This window comes from Aegilops tauschii, chromosome 7, assembly GCF_002575655.3.
Source record: "Aegilops tauschii subsp. strangulata cultivar AL8/78 chromosome 7, Aet v6.0, whole genome shotgun sequence".
Lineage (NCBI taxonomy): Eukaryota > Viridiplantae > Streptophyta > Magnoliopsida > Poales > Poaceae > Aegilops > Aegilops tauschii.
Window position 1 is genome coordinate 35,170,973 of NC_053041.3, and position 21,822 is coordinate 35,192,794.

Sequence of the window (21,822 nt, forward strand, 5' to 3'; positions counted from 1 at the left end):
ACGATTTTGAAGTGATCCACACATTACAGAATTCCATGAAGAGTTGAGAAACATAAGTCTATTTTTGTGGTCATCATGATGTTGATAAACTCCTATATGCCTCTTTCTCTGAGTAGTATGCTCCAATTTTGGGGCCATCATGTGTATTGCGGCTTGAATCATGTTCAGTTCCTCTCTCTACACGTTTGGAAATCGATCATGCGTAGCAAGATAGAAAATCTATTTTTAATTAAGATGGCCATAAAAAACATTTAGTTGTGAATATTTGAATAACGGAGCAAGATATGTGCCCTTGCCTTCTCCCTGAAGAAATGATGCCCTTTGTGAATTAGGTCAATCTCGAACACCATATTTAGTATTTAGTAGACCAACAACGTGCTCTTATCATATTTGTGTATCCTTACTATTTTTTTTATTAAAGAAAGGATACAGGTATGATGGTGGAGAGCTTAGAATCTATTTTGTGTGCACGTATTCATCCAGTGTTGCGCTAACTCTTTTTCCATAGAGGGTCAACCAGGAGAAGCACCTGGGCTTGTCACTCATGGACATACTTGTTCATGCATACAAAGGCAACACTCACCCTGCTTCAACAAAGTGATCATACTAGGGTGTTGGAGCATTCGTAATCATGAAAATATCTTCATATTTGATGGAGACATATTAGTTCAATGCATGTTCCAAGTTACATTGGTTATACACGTGGCTACCCCATTCGAGATATACAAGGGGAGTTGGTGATTGTATGTCCCTTTGTTGGTATGTCGTCGTCGCAACTCACTATTTCTCTCGACACATATGCACCATTTCATATATCTTATAATGTTTTGAAGAAGTGGACAAGCGATAGTTAGGGAAAAAGGACCAACATTTGAATTGACGACAATGATAGAGCAAAGATGGATGAATTCTGGATGTGGAGAGGAGGAATGACCGGGAGAAAGCCGCTTTTTCTAGATGCAAGGAAGGTAGTGAAAGACACGATGGCATAGGAAGTTAAGGACACACCTCTAACTTGTAGAATATACATTAGGGGTCTCTCTTACTATTTCACGTTAAAAAAAAGACATGATAGAGAAAGCAACGGGAGAAAGAATTGGTAGTTGTTGTTATATCGATCAATACCGATCATGTTTGACATGCACTTCTGAATTACAACAATGACCGGTTTATACATTTTTTAAGTCCCGTGACAACGCACGGGCATTTAACTAGTATAAAATATATATATAGGTGGTTCCGTCAAGAGAACTCCACGCGGGACAACGCTCACTTAGGCACGCCAACTTACCGCCTTACCATAATTGTACATGATTACACTTGAGGGACTAGAACCATATTTGCCGTGCCAATCTACACTCTCCTATTTAGCAGCCATTGCTGACTGTTGAGTATATTGATTATTAGAAAAGACGAGATAGCCTAGGTTTTGTTCTGTCTTGTCTTGTACTCCAGGTAGATCATGTACTCCTATATATATGCCCACGAGGCTCAAGCAATACAACAAACTATTCCATCAAATTCCTCTCTCCCTTCTAACACTAACCGATGGTCGACAGTTTTGGAAAAATCTGTGGTTTGAGATGTAGTCATTGCCAAGTGACCAGGACAGGACAATTGTTTATATGGAATGAAAGTCAAGGGACATAAACAGTGATGTAGACATTGCTGAAATATTAGCACAACATTTACGATAGCACAACTGCACAAGGCAACCACGCAAGGCTAGAGACATATAGAAGGAGCAGAGCAGGCTACTGCTACTACTTGCAAACAAAACCAAGACCAAAAATCAAGAAGGGCATCGGAGTTGGGGTCATGAGTTTGCTTTGTTCATTTCTAGCACATGTTGGACTTCCAACGATGCAGCTAGTCATACATGAAACATGAAGCTGGACAAAAAATAAAACCAAAAGAGAACCAGGCGCTAAAACCGGTGCGAGCCAATAGCATGCCAACTCAGCATGAAACATGATGCTGGACAATGAGGCAGATATTCATCATCCCCGCAGGTTAAATATTTGATTAAACCAAAAGAGGACTAAAGTCAACATCAGCGTGCTGTTGAAAGTGAACCAGGAGCTAAAGACACTGTTGAACTTTTTGCACTGGCGTTTTACAACAGAACCCAAGGCATCCTGTCAGCAACCGCCCCTATCATCACCGTGGGCTGGGCCATGGGCTGCATCGACTGGGCTTGGGCTTCAGCAACCGAGGGCAGCAGCTACATATATACATGGGATGATGCTAAAACTAAAGTTAGTACTCCCTTCAGCAACCGAGGGCAGCAGCTACATATATACAAGGGATGTCAAAATCAAACTTTGTAAACTTTGACAAAGTTTATAGACAAAAATATTAAAATATACAATAACAAATCAACACCATTAGATTCATTATCAAATGTACTTTCACATCATATATATTTGTTATGATAAATATTTATATTCTTTTCTATAAATTTGGTCAAATTTTACGAAGTTTGACTTCTGTCAACTCTAATATGCGGAGTAAATAAAAACGGAGGGAGTACAAAGTTGAGTCATCTATTTTGGAACGGAGGGAGTATATACGAGGGATTGGTCACAGAGAAGTCGGCTAGGAACTGGACGGCTTCGGCTTCCTCTCCTTCGGTATCTTCTTCCTCTGGTTCTCCTCTCCTTCCCTGTCATGGCCTGATCTTCTGAATCAATGGCTTGTAGTTGAAATCAGTGAGCAATTGACCTCTGTACTAGTGTGTTGCTAACACATCCACCCGTATCTGAGGCAGTGAATTGTTGTTATTGGTAAGCAAATCTGGAACCAGTATGGGCATGGCAACGTTGGTGATTAGCTTGCCATGGCCACCCCTCGCTGTCCTAATAATCATTACTGTGGTGGGTGCAGCGACTGTCCGTGCTGCTCGCTTTCAGCGAGCACGCCGGTAATAATCATCACCTTATTAGAATAGCCAATATTGTATACTGTTTGTTTTTTCACAGTTACAAGGGGTATACAGAAATTTCATCAGTGTGGGTGGATAACTTTATAGATAGCTAAACACTTTACAGGAAAAACTCACACAACTCCAAAATACATCAAAGAAGGTACCTACAATTTGGGCTACCGTCTTCGTGGGTCCCCATCTGCTCGTTCGATGAAAGGTGGGCTACCTTCTTTGTGGGTCCCATCACATAGTTGGTTTGTTCTGGTCTTTCCAGCCCTGGGTAGAGGCCGTCTTTGTGCCTGAACCTCACCAGTGACTCTTAATGTCTGAGTGTGGTTTGTGATGTAATTAGGAGTAATCCTAGCGAATCCAAATATCCGATTATAAGCCCGGGCTCATCTGCACCCGGTGAACAGTAAATTCAAAACAAATACTAGAAATATTCAAAAAATTCCAAATTTTTTCGCGAAGAAGATATTTTAGTGCATGAGGTGCGTGCCACATTTCAAAGCATTTGGACATCTGAGTAGGTCTCAGCAAAAAAAAATCAGGTCCAAACAGTGTATGAACAGTAAACTTTTTCACAGACCCCAAATTTATCTTTTTACTGGAGGCTACTCAGATATTCAAATGCTCTGAAATTTTTGGCACGGACATCACACACTCCGTCATCTTTCTCCTCAAAACAATTTGGAGCTTTTTGAATTTATTTAGTATTTTAATGATTTTTTTATACACGGGAGCCAAAACGCCTCTCTCCTACCAATGTTCATATTTTTACGATTATTTACAAGATAATGCATCCAAATAATATGTTTATCAAATAGATCACTTCTTGGTTGCATTTGGGTTTTGCAGCATGGGTAAAATGGGTGGCCGACCGCATTGCGTAACTAGCACATGAGAACCAAAGATCACACATGCCGACCCGGCCCAGGAGCATGTAGACAACACGTTGTACCCGGTGGAGGAAAATCGGGCCACTCTCCCAATGCACGGGCAACATTCACAGGGTGTGGGCAATTCGCGACAGACAAGGTGGCACCCATGGGACGTCTTCCCATGCGTGACACTGGACAGTCTAATTGGATGTTTGCCCATGCATAATCCCCATTGGTTCGAGTGGAAGTCTATTGACACACCGCCAGAGACGGATTCAAGAAGACGAAGCCAGTCAAGCTCCCAGAGGCTGTTAGCCGGGGTAAAAAAATGGCGGGAAAGGTTGAAGGGAATTATGTTGGAATTATTCTTATGTTCTGTCTGTAAAACAATAAAAAGCATGTCTGAATTTTTTTTAATAACATTTGTACAAAAGATCCTTCAAATTTAACTACATGTCCAACTGAAAAAGACTTACATAAAAATTTATACAACATCCTGAAAAGTTGAAATACTTCTTTATCATTAAAATATTTTGCAATTTTCAAAACAAAGGAAGGACCTTTTTTGTTGTGAGTGCTAGGGATAAACACTTGGCTTCACAACTTTGCATAGTGTCTGCCGAGAAACACTCGACATAGGTGAACGTGTCAACTGCGAGAAGCATGGGCACATGTCTATGGTTTTCCCGAGTACTAGAATCATTACCAGTGTAGATCGTCGAGTACTCGGCAAAGCGACAGCTATGCTTAGTGTTCTCCCTTTACCATGTGTTTTTTCCTATCACTCGAATTAGGCTGGTGACTATACCGAGTGCCCAACAAAATACAGTTGGCAAATGTTCCAGCATTAGGTAAAGACGTCGACTCCATTAGTGAGGCAACTTGATCTAGCAGGGTGGTATAGTTCAACTGAAATGAACAAAATATACATAGTTTATTCCACACCCCAAATATTGACACGATACACTTTAGCACCCTTTCTACTGGTGAAATTTAGGGTGCCAAATCCTGCCATCTATTCTTCTATAGGATACACGCATTATTTCCACAATAGTGATCTGGCTAGCAGACATTATCAACATATCACATTAATAAGAAGCTTGGGTCTTTAGGATATTTCTTCATATAATGGCATATACAAAATGTGCTTCACTTCATACAAACTCTAATGTTTAGCAACAGGGAATACATTTTTGCTGCAGAAGATGGTTGCCCTTTAGCTCAATGATAGAAAGATTTTATTCTTTGCTATACATTTCCCTAATTTTTGCGGCCATACTTTATCACAGCTGGGACGTGTACATTCAAGAGATATGAGTGCCAGTCCATAGATCTGGGATCAAAATTAAATATGCTACCACCATTGCAATCCATCTTTACTTCCGTAAGCAACCTTGTAATGTTCGTGTCATCAAAGCTTCAGATATGAAAACATAAAGAAAATTCGGTCAACATACATACATTACTATAAGAAAAGTGAGACTGCAATGCACATATGATCTTATGTACATGAATAGCCAATAACGTCATATCTCCACAGATATATACAATCATTCTGACTCATAAACACAGGATAGTTCACAGAAAAAACACACTAAAGCCCCGCATCTTACCGAACCCTATGCGCGATGTGAGGCATCCACATTCAGACCGCCAGCAGGCCCCCTGGTTACATCGGTAGCATGATTGGGCCAGTGGTGGTGCTTTGATCGTGGAGCATATGAAGTTGGCTAGCTGCAGGATGCGTGCTCCTGTCGCTCGCGTGATGGTGTGTCAGCTAGTGGAGGCGTGGCTCTGATATGATATGTGCATGTGGGGAGAAACTGAATCTAGCCTCCCCATGCCTAGTAGCTTTGGTGGCAAAGTGGCGTCTTGATAGAACTCCAATGGAATCCAAAAAAGCCTAGTGATCGTTGAAGGCTTCTCCGACCCGCTTGATGGCTTTTAAGAGGCACGCAACTGTTTGTGGTCGTTTGGGTGATGACTCCTCGCTTGTCTTGTTACGATTCTGATCTCGGCCGTCTTGATCCGATAATGGCCGACTCCCCTTCGCGTTCCTAGCTGATGTGACTCGGAAGGAGGAATGCACATTTTTAGCATGTTTAGCTTTGAGCATTAGCATCCTTCTGGTGGTCATCTTTTGGCATTGGTATAGCCCCCCCCCCCCCCCCCCCCCCCGCGCGCAAAGCTTAACGATTGTTGAAGGCTTCTCGGACCAGCTCAGTGGCTTTTAATAGGCACGCAACCATTTGTGGTTGTTTGCCTGATGACTCATCACTTGTTTTGATCAGATGTTGATCTTGTCCGTCTTGATCCGATGATGGCTGACTCCCCTTCGGCGTCCCCGGCTGATGTGACCGGGAAGGATGACTGCACATTTTTGGTCTGTTCAGCTTTGAGCATTAGCATCATTCTGGCGGTCAACTTTTGGCATTGGTATAGCCCCCCACCCCACCCCGCGTAGCATGTGGTATTTGGAGATGACAGACTTCATGCACAATCTCATTTCTGAAGGCATCGTACGGGTGTTGTCAATGGTGTTGGTAATGGTTGTTGTTTGGTTTCAGTGGCTCGTGCTCCTCGTCGTGACCCTATAAGTCAATTTATTTCATTTTTTGTTCTTAATGATCATGTGCATCGTTATGCATGCACATGCCAGGGTTGTACTCGTTGTGTTTGTATCCACTTGGTGCAACACCATGAGTCGATAAAAAGCGTCATTTATCACGGAAAAAAAGTTGAGTTGGAAATCAAATAAAGAGGTTAGCATAAATGTGTAATATGAGATCATAATACTCTTTAATTATTTTGTAACAGTTCGTTTAATCTAGTCTCTCTCTGCTTAATAAGAACACGAGTCGTTTAGTTGCTTTAGCACGCCATGGTAGTGGTTTCTGGTTAGTTGGCGATCTATCTGGTTTTTTGTTAGCTAATGCCTCGAGACACGGTTTATGTGGTCTGTGGCGAGTTTCTAGGATGTCTTGGGTGTGTGTGCTTGGTTGTGGGATGACACGTGATGGTAGGAGTGCAGACGCCACATCATGTTTCCTTTCTGTTCATGAATAAATAAGAGAAAGATAGAAAAGCAGCAACATATTGCGCTGCGCCAAAATTTCTATGGCTCCGTGAGTTGATTATCGAGCTCGAGAGGCAACATAAACCATAATAAGAACCATACCTACAAGTACTTCAGTAATTTGCTATGTGTGCATATGGTCGAGCTGTAAAATAGGAACTAGCTAGACTAGTCATAGTAAAGCAGGGTGATGGGAGACATCCAGTGTGCAAAATGACAAGTTTGAAAGTAATATAATTTACGAAACACAAGCACAAAATGGACCTCACCATCCTTTGAAGAAGGCATATGGTGCATAGAGCTTCACCAAGAGGATTAAGAAATTGTATCTTCGGTTGTACTTATTGTAAGATTGCGAAAACAACCCACAGAATAAAAGGCTCACCGCATGCAAGATCTGTTTAGCCGAAATTAAAGATATGCGAAAATATATGAGTCACTTCACAATACAAACAAATATATTTACATGTGAATATGAATTATAGAACTTATGACTATGTACCTCAAGTGGTAGCTTATAAACCATTATCAGATATGCACGGAAGAGAGTGAACCTCTTAAACACGTATGGCCTTTTGTTTTTCAGCGGTTTCCCATCTTCTCGTATACGAGGATGCTTGGAGAAGTAATCCCAGCATGCGTCCTCTAAGACATAACCAGACAATGGATTTTGGAGTGCCGAGCACACGTGGTAAATGACATATCCTTTTTCATTCCAGTGAACAGCCATGGCTACAAGGGTTGCATTTACCACCATGTCCGCAGGAACCTAAAAACACCAATTATTATTATCTTCCAAGTTTAGTAAGGTTAGTCTATTAACATGTCTACGTTGTTAATTGCTACTAGTACATATGCATGATGTTATGTCTTACTCACAGCATCCATTATGTTTTTTCGATCACCTACGAAACATGGGAATGCTTGCTCAGTGTAGGCGACAATCAAAGCATCAATTGTCCTGAATATAAAATGGTAACAAATCAGTTGTTATTGTGGGATGTCCAGCTATATTTATATGTAGTATAGTACTATTGTGGAAAATATTTATGTATACACCATTGATATATAGTTATATATATAGATCTTGAGCATACCTCGCCCCTTCTATCCAGCCAGGAAATGGATCTTGAAAAGTGCTGGTTACCATGGCGGGTCGCATAATGATGAGAGGAAGGTCTCCCCTCTCCTGCGCAAGTAGCATCTCGCCCATAGCTTTGGTAAATGTATATACGTTTGGCCATCCAAAATGGCAGGCCCTTCAGCAGTGCGAAAATTATATGTAGTGTCAAGCTGCTATTTCATATAGCATGTACTCTCTCCACTTACACATGAGTAAATGTTGTTAAAGCGTGTCTACTCAACCTTACAATCATAATCAGGATATTTGTTAATCAAATATTCCCTTTGATTACAATTACATTCTTATAGCTTTTCATCAATATGTTCTAAAACAAACTATGTCATCAAGGTAAGTAAATGGACAGAGCTCATCTTGTGTCATGTAAATTTTGGTGAATGTTCTGGCTTAGCTATGAAAGGTTAAGAATATTATATAGCTAACTTTTCCCATAAATCTTGGGGAAATCCTGTGACGCCCCTTCAACCATTTTATTCTTATGATATGTGGCATAATAAATCAACCAACTATTTAAATATCAGTTTTTCATCATCTAAATTGTCAGAACTAGTGTTCTCAAGGTCGCAGTGTTTGATATGATAAATACCTTAGAAACGACATTACTATCAAAGAGGTACGATTTATATTTTACTATCTCTTGTCACTAGATGTAGTAATATACTAACCCATCAGGAAACTAAGATTTTTAAGAGAAGTGTTGTTAAATGAATCTAAATTTTATTACTAACACAAAGAAATATTATTTGGATTGGTCATGTGAATGCATATGTTCAATTTTTTGTTGAAAGTATTTTCGAATACATCAGTTATAAATTTTAAAGCCAAATAACACTCAAAGTTGCAAGTTGGTTAACAGATGTCGAAAACATAATTTATATTTATAAAATAAAGGAAATGACACATTTAGATGGCCAGACCTCTTTAAGCCAAGTTCTTTCATGGCTGTTTTCTCCAATGACTGGTCTGGCCCACCACTATTGGCTACTCTGAGTTCAGTCTTGATCTTCTCAACTAACCGCAACTCAGCTTTAATGTCTAAACAGTAACCGGGCCTTAGTGTTTCACCCATCTGCAGTGCTTCCTCTAGTAAAAGTCCTTTTCGGGTACCCGCTACAAAAGCTAACAGACAAAAAAAATGGAGAGAAATGGCTATTGCACTTGGCTGAAGATATATATTCTCACCATAATCTACAATCATATTCATTTTCTAGCATATGTAAACTGGGTATATATAAATAAATACACGTACCAGTGGAAAGATGAAGCAACAATTTCATATTGCTGCACTTCTTTGCAAATTCGCATATATATTTGGCTCCTAATGCATTTGATGCTAATGCCACATCGTACCTGTACAGGCAATAAAATTCAAGAACATGTTAAACAATTAATACTAAAAGTTAAATAGTATAACAGTTTGACTTCTGTCCTCCTAGAACCTCAACCTGATATGTCTTTTTTTACAGAGTCAAGCAGTATCTACTAGCAAGATACATTATAGTTTGAAATGAATATCTGTAGAATATATTTGAAGATTTGCAAAGTGTAGAGCACGTTCTCCCAAAGATAAGTTCAGCGCTGCATGTCGGATGATTAAACCTCTGCCAAGTATCTGGACTCTCGATATTCATATACGCTAGTAAAAATATGTCCATGCACTATTATCTCTGGGATTTCTGTGCTTCTTATTCCATTCGGAAGTTCTGAGTGTATTAGTCTGTAGATTCACATTGCTTGTTGGTTAGACTTCATTCTGTGGTATGTCTTTTGTAGGTCATCCATCCACTTTTTTGTGTCTGGGTATGTAATATTTTATTTTTTAATATTTTTCTACTCGCTTGGTCCCATAATGTAAGACGTTTTTTGACACTACACTAGTGTCAAAAAACGTCTTACATTATGGGACAGAGGGAGTAGTTAATATCGCAAACCAATTCATAAAACAATAATAAAAAAAACACAGGAACCACATGAACATGTAGATATTCTCAGAATGGATCTTTGATATGAGAAGATTCTTATTCGATTGTGCAAAACGTTATTGATCTTTGTGAGAAAAATAAGCGACCTGTTAATTAATAATGGCTGGACAGATGCAGATAGAAATGATGGGTGTACTTACTAGATTCCATTTACTCTTCTTACTAACCAGTACTGGACAATGACATGGTCCTAACTAAAATTATTAATAAGTAACAAATATAAAAATTGAGAAGTGCTTGTGATGAAAATTCTACAGTTAAATACCGTAGAACGATTGTTCTATAGTTCAGTGTTCAAAAGGAATCTCCATTTGTCAGGCAAATATTTTTTACTATAAAAACAATTTCACGTGCACTTTGCAGAGAATGGATATAATAATTATTGTACCGTTCATAGAAGCTCGTTGTTGCTGCCCCATGGATGATAACATCGATCTCCTCACAAAGGTCGTCAACTGTCGACCTATCGAGCCCAAAGTTTTGAATCCCAATGTCTCCTGCGAGAGGAACTATCTTCTCTTGGATGAGCTCCTCGAAGCCAGCTAGCCCATGCTTTTCTCGCATGGTGTTGAACAGATCCTTCCCCAGAACCTGCCAGCACATCAGATAACAAGACAAAAATATGAACTTGCAGCGCTACAAGGATTTAAAGAGTGTGAGGAACATTTTGCACAGTAACTGTGAGTTATTTGTTATTTGATTGCTAATGTTATTATATATCAAAAATGGACTTTCACTGTCAATTAAACATGTAAAAATTGACTATTCAAATAAAATATGTTTTTTAAGACGTGTGTTGGTTGAGATGGTTTTTAACAAAAACCGATAAAACAAAAAAACAAAACAAGAAATGGAGGTGCGTTGTGGAGATAGGACGAAAGAACGAGCATACTATAAACCGAACCGACTATGCCCCTGGTCTGCTGCTTCTGGAATTATATATTGAGTACGCAACGTCAACTGAATCACTAAGAATTATGGTCCATATATCTATTATTGGGAAACTTGTCAAAATTGATTTATAGTCACATGCATTTGTTCCACGTAGGGAGGTTTTTTGCAGAATGCATTGGTAAATGAGCTCTTATTTGCTTGTGGGATTGCCCCTACCTGTGTGCATACATATACAGAATGAAAAATGTACTAGTATAAGACCATTAAAAAACATAACAAAATCCATAACTCTCATGCTAACAATTAAATGAAAAATATGTCATATGTATAGATCATGTGTGTCAATAAGGATCTCACTTATTCGCCAAAAAAAACTTACTTATGCAGGCAGTCTGTATACCAAGAGCCCATATATGTTGGTGAGTGTACAGTTCACAAAGTGCAAGTAGCTGGAAATCAAATTCATCCAGAATAAAATATCTAAAATTTTCATCATTTTAGCAAGATTTTACGTGCATTCAACATTTAGATATTCATAGGGAACATATATTTATTACCCTACAATTTTAAAAAGAATTTTCGTACACTTATTGTTACTGACAAATGCAAGAAAATACGCTGATGCAACTTTGTTGCTAACCAATACAAAGACTTCTTCTTTTTTTGTAGGATTTTAGAAAATTAGAATTCTTACAAGTTCTCCCGATGGTTGCTTTTGCAGTCTATTTTAGAGAGAGAAAACTCATCAACTTAATAATGTTGCTACAATTTAATTATGTTTTCTGTCGTGGGAAAATTCCTGTTTGTGGCTTATCATATAGCTTTTCAATCAGATATGATTCAGTAGTACATAGCGTTCCAATTCTGCCTAAACAGAAGCCTTTTTAAAGCATATTCTCATTGACCTAAGACTATACAAGATAATAAATTACACGTTTCATCAGAAATTTAATCATCACGTAAAATACCTTTGATTTTCTCATGTATTTCTGATTATCAATACTCTAGCCGCCCGGTGCAGTGGTTGCTGGCTAGTGCCTCCTATTAAGTTTAGACCTATTCGTAGCACGACATGTGAAGCTGTGGAAATAAAAAGCTATGGGACGTTTATACTTTACCTGGGACAGGATACGCTGCTCCGCAGAGGCGGCATCCGACGCGCGCACCACCAGGTAGAGCTTCTTCACGTTCGGCTGAACCCTCAATATCTTCTCCACCAACACTGTGTAGATGTATATATTGTAATTGTAAAATGTATATGGATATATGTACACGAGAATATGTGGTATTTGCATACATTTCCCGAGGAAACCAGTTGAGCCAGTGACGAGTATGGTCCTGTCCCGGAAGCACCCAACAACCGCTGTGGCGTCCATTGTGAGCTACTGTATTATATGGATGAAATTTCTATGTGGTTGTAGATCAATGAATCTGAATATATGCGGAAGAGAGTGGTCTATCATGCAAGCTAGATCAGTGGAGTCAAGCGGGTCATGGACTTCACTTGCGCTGTGGGTAGTTTGGGTCATGTGGACGCATGGTTGCTACTTATAGCGGATCGAGAGGCAAGCTGGATTGGATGGGCTTTCAGCTGTACTCACACATGAGACAAGTACATGTCACAATTGAAATGAGTGAGTGAATGAATGCGTCCTCTGGACCGGTGAATGTCATAGTTCTAGGCTGTCTGGCATATTTTGCTTGGGTGCACGGTTGGAGAGGTGCCTAATAACTGTGCTGCTGGTCTTTGTCAAGTATGGGTGTTCAATAATTGCGTGGCACGGCTGTTTGTCAAGGCACTTGGCCGTTTACCAGTAGTAATTATCCAATAAGAAGCCCCTCCGTCATAGAGATATCGTCTGTTCCTTAGGCTGCCCGTAGTAGTATCATACACACCAACTAATTTTGAGTTAATTACACTATTGGTACATAAACTTGCAGCGCGGGTACAATCTCATACAAAAACTTATAAAATGACTCAAATTAGCCCATAAACTTGCTTTACGGGAGCAAATTGATACAAATTAGTTGAAACCTGCCACGTCGGCTCTAGGAACTTGGCCCGCATCCAGGTTAATTTACAGGAACCCCCCGCTGTATGATGTAAATAGATCCCCGAGTAGCCTAGCCAGCCTCTCTGTTCACCACGCACCAGCCAAATCCCTAGCAGTTCTTCTCTGTTCTTCCCACAAATTCACACTCGACCGAGGCAGCCTTCCTCTCAAGCCAAATCCCTAACCCTTGACAGTGGCAACGGCCGCGGCAAGGACGGAAGAAGGTGGCTCGCCGTGACGGGGCGTCGTCGTCGGCGGATAGTCTCCTCGTGGGCGCATGGCCCATGGGCGACGGCGGTGGCAATGTCGGTCCCGACGGCGGTGGCAATGTCGGTCCCGACGGCGGCCTGGGCGACGGTTGTACTGAAGAATGGCGGGTGACATCTAAGCTTCATTTCGGCCCAAAAAAATCCGGAGGTGCTTTTCTATTCGTAATTTCTCGTGTCCTACAGTATGTGACTTTGTGAGTAGAACTCAACAATTTTTGCACAATCAAATGCAAATGGCCACTGAGTATCATTTTGATGGGTTTATTCCACCATCTGAGTATTGCCCTGAATTTTATGACATTGAGAAGGAGAATTGCGGGCATTTTCGTAGCCCTGTTCTTAGAGTGTGTACAGAAGGATTCGACGCAGGGCGTAGGTTTCTAGACTTTCATCTGAGTTATGTAAATAGTGGTAGTGAAAAGATTTAAACGACACTTGTTTCAGTCACAAAACTATGAAAGTAATCACGTCACAAGATTATGATCAAACAACAGCAACTCCACTATAGCAGAACACTACTTTCTGCAACTCTCAACATCACACCCAACACGGGTTTCAGTAAACTATGACAAGCGAGCGGAAATACCACAAAACAACACCTTTCATCTACTGACGCCTAATTATCAACCATACGCACCACAGAAAAACCATATGCGAGTGAATATACCACTGATCAGACCGGATGAAAACCCTAGCGATAAGAGACGCCGTTACAGGTGGGACAATCCGACATAGAAGAAGGAAAGTGATTTCATACCGTAGTCAAGCGGAAACTCACCAATGCCGCGAGGACGCGGCTCCATCCAGCGTCGATTTCGTCCGCGGCGACCATCGCACCGTCGCCGACGAGAAACAGAAAGGCGAAAGGGCTGATGAGAAACGAAAACCGAAGTGACCGATGTGTGCCTCTCATCCGACGGGCAGGTTTCGGACTAATTTGTATCAGTTTGTTCCCACAAAGTAAGTTTAGGGGCTAACTTGAGTCAATCTGCAAGTTTTTGTATGAAATAGTACCCTCGCTGCAAGTTTATGTATCAATAGTGTAATTAAATGCAGGAAGAGAGAGTTGAGTATCATATTAAGATACCGTATCATATTAAATTATGTGGTACTATTTTTCATGCATGACAATAAATGAAGTCCTCTATGATACCAAAAGAGGTAAATACATCACTGGTGCTTGAACCTGCCATGAATGTGCGCTTTGGTGCCTGAACTTGCAAAATACATTGAACTGGTTCCATAACTTGGCATGGACGTGCATATACGGTTCAAATCTCGTTTTTATACGTCCATGACGCTGATAAGGCACTCCAGGATGCAAGGGACAAGGCGTGTGGCCTGGTTTTTTGAGGAAAATCCCCTAGAATATTTTTTCTTACAAAAAGGCCCTCAGGGAGAAACTGATAAATTGAAAAAAAATCTATTAATCTATTAACGATAAAAACTGGTCCAGGGTTTGAACCACACGTGCAGGTGTACACCTTATAAACATAAATCTCAACAACATAAATTTAAAAAATTATTAAAGCAAGTGTCATTGCTTTGAACGTGCAACCGGGGGCTATATAGCAGCCGCACATATCACTAGAACCGACGACATCGAATGGTGATAAATTTAGGTTTATAACATAACCAGCCCGTGTGGATCAGTTTTCAACAAGTTTGTTCTTTTTCATTTCATTTTTTTAAATATGTATATTATTATCACGTTACAAACAATATACATATATTTAAAACAAATTGCGTTAAAAAGTTCATTTAAGTTAATAAAATACCTATGCAGTAATTTAACAGAAATACCCATAATAAATTACGAATTAAGAATATAATTTACAATTTGAAAAAATGTTTGCATTGTAATAAAATATTAAAGTAATTTTAGAAATGTTCATATATTTAAATAAATTCTCATATAAACTTAAAATTTCACATTTTTAGTAAACTATTTATGTAGTATATCAATGTGTTCATGCTTTAACAAAAGGTTGTGTTGTTTTAAAAAGTTTATAATATATATAAGTTTGTGTGTTTTCTAACAAGCCTAGTGCGCCATTAGACTCCGGATCCTCACATGAATAATACTTGAATCATATAAACATTTTAATCATTCATAAGGATTTTCAATTTTACGAATATGTTTTAAAATAACACATGAATTATTTTTAAAATGATATGAAGATTTTTGCATTATTTTAAAATTATGTTTGTTATACTGTTCTTGTACTTTCGATACATGACAACTGATTTGTTGGAGTGGCATCCGTGCCTGGTCTACAAGCTTTGTTCTGATGTTTGGGTCACATATCTGGTGCTGTTTTTGCTCGATTATTAAATTTTATTTATTTATTTTGTTCAGCCAAATATTTATAAAGGTTATGAATCATTAAATATCAGTAAATATGAAGTTGTTGAGTGGCTAGCTGCATGCACTTGACTGGTACATCGCTGGTTCGATCCAGCACACCAGTTTTAATCTTTATATTTTAGTTATACTCCCAATTTTTATTTTATAATTTGTCAGTTTCTTCCCAAGGGCCTTATTGTAAGAAAATAATTCCAGGAGTTTTTTCCAAAAAAACCAGGCCACACATCCTTGTCACTGACAGCGGGCCCCATGGCATGCTGGCGTGCCTCCTCAGCTTCGCGGATGTATACAAACGTCATTTGAACCGTATATGCACGTCCATACCAAGTTATGAAACCAGTTTAATGTATTTTGCAAGTTCAGGCACTAAAGTACACATCCATGGCAAGTTCAAACACCACTGATGTATTTACCTCATACCAAAATATGAGACACTAGTATCATATGCATGATATATATTAGTATATTATACTCCCCACTACCACCAGCCTTGTGGGCTACTCAGTCAGTTCTTTGCCGAGAGTTCGTTTAATGTGGAACTCGGCAATGTTCATATTTCCTGAGTTTCATATGTTCGGCGAGTTGTTTTTCCATTGCATTGGGCGAACGGTTCTCATCGCCGAGTTTTGCGTGTTTGCCGAGTTATGTACGATGGTGAAGGGAGAGGGGAGCATAGTAAAAGGTCCTTGAGGTAGTACGATTGCGAAGGGAGAGGGGAGCATAGTAAAAATAGAAATACTATAGGTGAAGCTGATATTTACCGCGTGTAGCTGAGTTCCCTTTAACGGAAACTCAGCTAACAATTATCATTTTTCTTTCTAAAAATGCGGTAAGTAATGGGTCACCACTAGTGTTGCCCTTGGTAAAGGGACAAGCTTTGCCGAGTGCAACACTCGAGAAATCTATATAGCTGAATTGAAAAGAGAACATATAGCAGCAATAACCAAGGCGAGCGAGTAGCCGCGGCGACCATGCCATAGGGGCCTTAGAGGTGCGCGACTGGTCAGGCGCCTGCGCGAAGCACATTGTTCAAAAAGGGTGAGGAGAAATAGGAAAGTGGTGTGGCGACCCTCAGTGCGGCGGGACAGCGCTGCACGGGGGCTTTCCCTGCCCGCGCCCGAAGCCCTCTCTCCTCACCCCCTTCCCTCCCTCTGCCACTGCCTGGCAAAGCCCGCGAAACGTGGCGGGGGGGGGGGGGGGGGTCCTGCTGGCCGTGACCGGGCGTGGCAGCGTCGGCGCCCGCTCCCACTCCTTGTACTGCAGTCATGCGTAATGGTGGTGGCCAGAGGCGCGACGGCGGCAGGTGGCTGGCATCGGCGACTGGCGGGCTCGATACTCCGGCATGGGCCTGGTGGGCCCCAATCTCACAACCCGTTGCTTTCTGTCTATGGCATCGACGGTCTGCGGGTCTGCCCGCATCCCTTTGTTGCCAGGAGACGGCCCCGGACATGACGGCGGTGGCCTCCTCCTTTCGCCGTAGGTGGGCATCGAGACATGGTTTATCTTGGGATCTCATGTCTCGCAAAATAATCAGCTAGGCTGTGTCCCTAGTAGTCTTCGTGTGAAGTCACTGTCCCCTGTGATCAATCCTCTTTGATTGGACATGTGAGTTCCGGACTTCTCCTTCGAAAGAAAACAAGGAATGGTGTATATGGCGCTTTTTGGACACATGATTGGACAGGGGCCGATCGTGTGCACCCACCACATCAGCATAACCAGCTTCACCAGGCCATCGCAAAGCTCTTTTTTTTATTGACACCTTGGGACATGATGTCTGCACCAGGATTTTCAAGGGATCAACACATGCAGAGAATGCCATGGTGTGATTAGAGGACCTGCAAGTGGCGAAGGCGGGGTCTTGGATGCCATGAAGAATTTGCTTCACAGGCACTTGTTTAGACTTGGCTTTCGGAATATATTCACGTCCAGACCAGACGAGAGTTTCTTTGAGCCTGGTGGTACTCCCAGTTCTTTTCTCTTTGCATAACTCAAAGCTCGCATACCAAGGAGAGCTAGCCATGCAAAAAGATGGACTTTTTAACCACGCAACAAGCGTGCTCTGCATGGGCGAATTTCTGGCACAGTCATAACTGCAGCGTCTTGATTGGCCGTTGTACTCGGGAAGAGACGATGAGGTACAGGAAGCAAGGCGCTAATAAATGGACTTAACCGGAAGGCTAGGTGCATAGATGGAAAGTCTAGCCAGGGATGCCTAATGCGCAGAGTATTGAGGAATGGAGGGAGTATGTGACTTGTAGTAGTAGCCTCCGCAAGTGGGGCGGAAGCATTGGATGCCATCTTTGTTGGTGGTTCTCGTTCGAGTATGAGTCATGATTTCCAGGATGAAAATCTAAGGTCTAACCTTTATTGGTTGTGTCTGGTAGTGGCCTTGTTGAAAGCATTGTTTTTTGGAATGCAGTCTTTCTCGAGGATGAATAGCTACGACATTTTGCATTGTTTCCTTTCAGGGGGAGTTGTTTTTAGAGAATCTTGTTTCTAGTCCGAGTGTTGTCTTTGATGGTGGTTAGACTGCAGCTACTACGGATGATTGATCACCGTGGCAGGTTTTTTTATTTGCTTTTTTCCTCTTTTCATTTTTTGGCTGTGTGCGTCCTGAATGTTCTTCGGCATCTTTTTGGTGCAGAGACAAGGTGTAATTGGTATGTACTCCCTCCGTTTCTAAATACAAATATTTTTAGATATTTCAATACAAAGTACACGTCAAAATATCTAAAAAGACATATATCTAAATAAGAGACTACATATTTTAGAGTGTAGATTCATTCATTTTGCTTCTTATGTAGTCTCTTATTGAAATATCTAAAAAGACATATATTTAGGAACGGAGGGAGTACTTGCTATTAATATATTATCCTTTTTAAAAGAAATGATAGGCGTGTGGGACAGAGAAAAGGAGGGCCACAATCATCGATCCACACATTCTGGTCCAACCCATTAGAATGTACTACCTCTGTCCTGGTTTATTGGTCCTCTTAGTATTTTGTACCAAAATTTGACCACAGATTTAACTCACAAACTGTTAATGCATGTCATCAAAAAATTATATCATTGATTCGTATTTCAGCATAGTTTCAAACGATACTGTTTTTTAGATAGGCATTAATATTTTGTTAACTAAATTCCTGGTCAAAATTTGGCACGAAATACTAAGAAAACCAATAAACCAGGATGGAGGTAATAATATTTTGAGCAGTCTGGGTCATTACTTTAGCTTTGCCGACTGTTTTAAAGCACTCAACAAACATATTATATTTATTTTTCTTAATGCTTTCATTATTTTGGTTTCCTTACTATTTATTTTCCTAGAATAAGCTTTGCCCATCATCTATCTATGTACCCCTTCCGTTTCTAAATATATGTCTTTTTGAAGATTCTAATATGGACTACATACGGCGTGAAATGAGTGAATCTACCCTCTAAAATACACCTATATTCATCCGTATGTAGTCCATATTCAAATGTCTAAAATACATATATTTAAGAACAGAGGGTTAGATTAAAAGAAAATTACTGGTGCTACTATTCAACGCCATCTTCACCAAGTGAATATGGTGGCATCTTCACCAAATGAATATTGTTCCATTCTTGTCTTCGTGGCAAGCTTTCTCTCATTTACTTGAATCTTGCATACAGATTTATCATATATTTTTCTCTCTTTTCCTCTCCCTGCATTTATTTCTTCTTGTTCTCCAACTGAATACATCCCGCACCCGCCACTTTAGTCCAATAAATTCAAGATCGGTTAATCAACCATCTTTATTGTGCCCACATCCTAATTATAGATCAAAACTTTTCAATGGAAATTTACAACTCTCAGTTTGGTCTACATCACCATCCATGTGCTGGCTTACGTGGTGTCTAGCCTCGCCATTGGCAACGGCATCAAGGACGGCAACTTCAGCATCTATGAGGATGCCCGCGATGTACATATCATATTCCTAATTAAAATTACAGTTTCCTGATGGTGCATGACGAAAAACAGTAGATATTCTTAATTAATGGTCTGACAGTGAAATAAAAGACATGCAAACTTCCGAGTTGATTTATTTTATCAGAGGGGCCACACAGCCCCATTTTCATTGAGAAAATGGAGTCACAAACACAGCGTAACATAACACTACAAGACAGGTAAAAAACCTTATAGTCGTAGGCATCTGAACCACATTTGCACAATCTTCGAATGTTAGATCCCCTACCATGGGCTATTTTGAAGATATCCTGCTCCACCTAAGAGAGCTTTGTACTAAAAAATGCAGAAAACATTCACTAGTTATCTTTTTCTGGTGAGAGCATCTCGAATGTTATTAGTGGCTGATATTCTGCAAGTCTCTAAAAGGTTTGATCATGTTTGATGTCACAAAAATTCATATTTTCTGGATCATCTTTGATAAGTTTTTTGTCGGTTTTATGAGAACTCGGTGTAGTACAACCAATTGTGGCCACACGTTTGTGGTCTAGGAATGCACACAACATAACTATCGTATTTTTTGGCTTTACTGGAAGCACACGTTGAAAACATTCCTTGTTTGCAAACAGTAAATAATAAAGCAGCAGAACCAATAGATACTACGTCTATAGTTCTACCGGTATAAGCTGGCCACCAATTTTTAGACAAATCAAAAAAAGATTTGGGCGTTTTGGGGTTACCCAGCACCCCACAAGCCACATTCCAGAAAAACGTAACAAAAGAGCATGTAAACATGAGATGACTAGTACTCTCCTCCGCCCAAAACAAGAGATTATCCTTGATTTGGATCATTAGCCACACAAAAGCTTTGAGTTTCAGTGGCGTCTAACTCCTTCAATTAGAACTTAAAGCGAAAACAGCAATTGTAGTAAAAATAAACCGGTATAAAAATTTAACAGAGAAAGCCCTGATTTAGTTTTTCGAAAAGGCACGCTTCATTATTTAAAAGATTTAAACATTACACCTGGCCTTTGCATAAGTAGGATGAACACAGCCAAACAAGGTCCACACAGCAAAACGAAATATAAAAACGCCAAAATACAAAGAACCATGTAAAGTTTGTAGAACGCCTACACCATATGGGGGCCAATCTAAAGATCATGCTCCCACCCATGTTGGATAAAAGTATCCCTCGCGGTAGCCTTCAATCGTGTACACACCTTTGTTAACATGTCTTGATTCTCCACTCTTAGCAGAGATGACCATAAATGAAGAGTCATGATACATCTATAGATAACCTTCATAACTTTGACAGGTTCCACAGTCAATGTGACCTGACTACACATATCTAACAATTTATTCCGCAGATGGAGAGTGTTCCCATATAGACATCTCGAAAATCTATTGCAATTAAAATCCTGCTGGAATACGTTTGCAATAGTAACATTCTGACAAGAAGTTCAATTGTATAAGCTAGGTAATAGTTGAGAGAACGGCTTGTCACTCAACCAAGCATCGTCCCAAATAGTTGATTTTACAACCCTTTCACAGCAAGTATAAACATTATCCTTGACACTCATTCAACAATTCCAGAATTGTGAATTGCCAGGCAATACCTCACAATGTGTCAAAGTTTTCCTTGATATTTTTTATCTAATCATCCCTAGCAGTAGTGCGGGTTTAACGCCTAGCAGTAGCGCAGGGGCCCGCGCTACAGCTACGGCGCTACAGCTAACGTTTAGCAGTAGCTCGTTTCACCCATCGCTACAGCTATTCGAGTTTACCAGTAGCGCGTTTGAAGAACCTCGCTACTGAAAAAAACTGCAGCAAGCCTGTTAACCAGGCGCTACTGCTAAGGGAGCGCTGCAGCTACACACATACCCCACATTACAGTTATTATTTTCTGTATCTTTTCGGCAACTTATTTACTCTGTTTTTTAATAGGTTTTACACAATAGTCTCTATCATATCATACACACGATAGTCTCATCATACCACACGCATATAAATAGTCTCATCAAATCATGTCATCATCATCCAACACAAGTGATGTCTCTCATCATCATCGATCTCGAAATAGCGATAAAAGTTATGATATGTCTCGAATACATGCAACTACATCGTCATCCTATACACATGTTACATCATCCATCTATACCATGGTATAGAAGAGAAGAGTTATCACTATGAGCAAGCATGGAATTATGCAGTACATGACGTGTAGTTCTGATTCCTCTCTCGCGCTAGCGTGAACCTCAAGTAACTAACTTCTGCTTCTTGTCCACTATCGAACCCTTTATGGC

The 21,822-nt window shown here is 40.2% G+C and overlaps 1 protein-coding gene across 1 annotated transcript; it reads right to left on the reverse strand.

Moving 5' to 3' along the window:
• Nucleotides 1–4,799: 4,799 nt before the first annotated feature.
• On the reverse strand, nucleotides 4,800–11,337 carry LOC109755090 (alcohol-forming fatty acyl-CoA reductase-like). The gene is made up of 8 exons (XM_073505274.1): nucleotides 10,395–11,337; nucleotides 9,274–9,374; nucleotides 8,942–9,143; nucleotides 7,981–8,142; nucleotides 7,763–7,844; nucleotides 7,386–7,652; nucleotides 7,153–7,280; nucleotides 4,800–5,224 (listed from the first exon to the last, which is right to left on the reverse strand). Exons 1-8 carry the CDS (start codon nucleotides 10,607–10,609, stop codon nucleotides 5,068–5,070), a joined length of 1,314 nt encoding a protein of 437 aa, XP_073361375.1. The 5' UTR covers nucleotides 10,610–11,337; the 3' UTR covers nucleotides 4,800–5,067.
• Nucleotides 11,338–21,822: the final 10,485 nt, after the last annotated feature.

Bases quoted from the DNA above. Each gene is read 5' to 3' on its own strand.
- LOC109755090 (XM_073505274.1), bottom strand. From the start codon at position 10,609: ATGTGCTGGCAGGTTCTGGGGAAGGATCTGTTCAACACCATGCGAGAA. The intron at 7,653-7,762 runs GTGAGTAAGACA...TGGTGTTTTTAG, and splicing joins GAAAAAACATAATGGATGCT to GTTCCTGCGGACATGGTGGT. The intron at 5,225-7,152 runs GTGAGGTCCATT...TCATATCTGAAG, and splicing joins TATGCCTTCTTCAAAGGATG to CTTTGATGACACGAACATTA.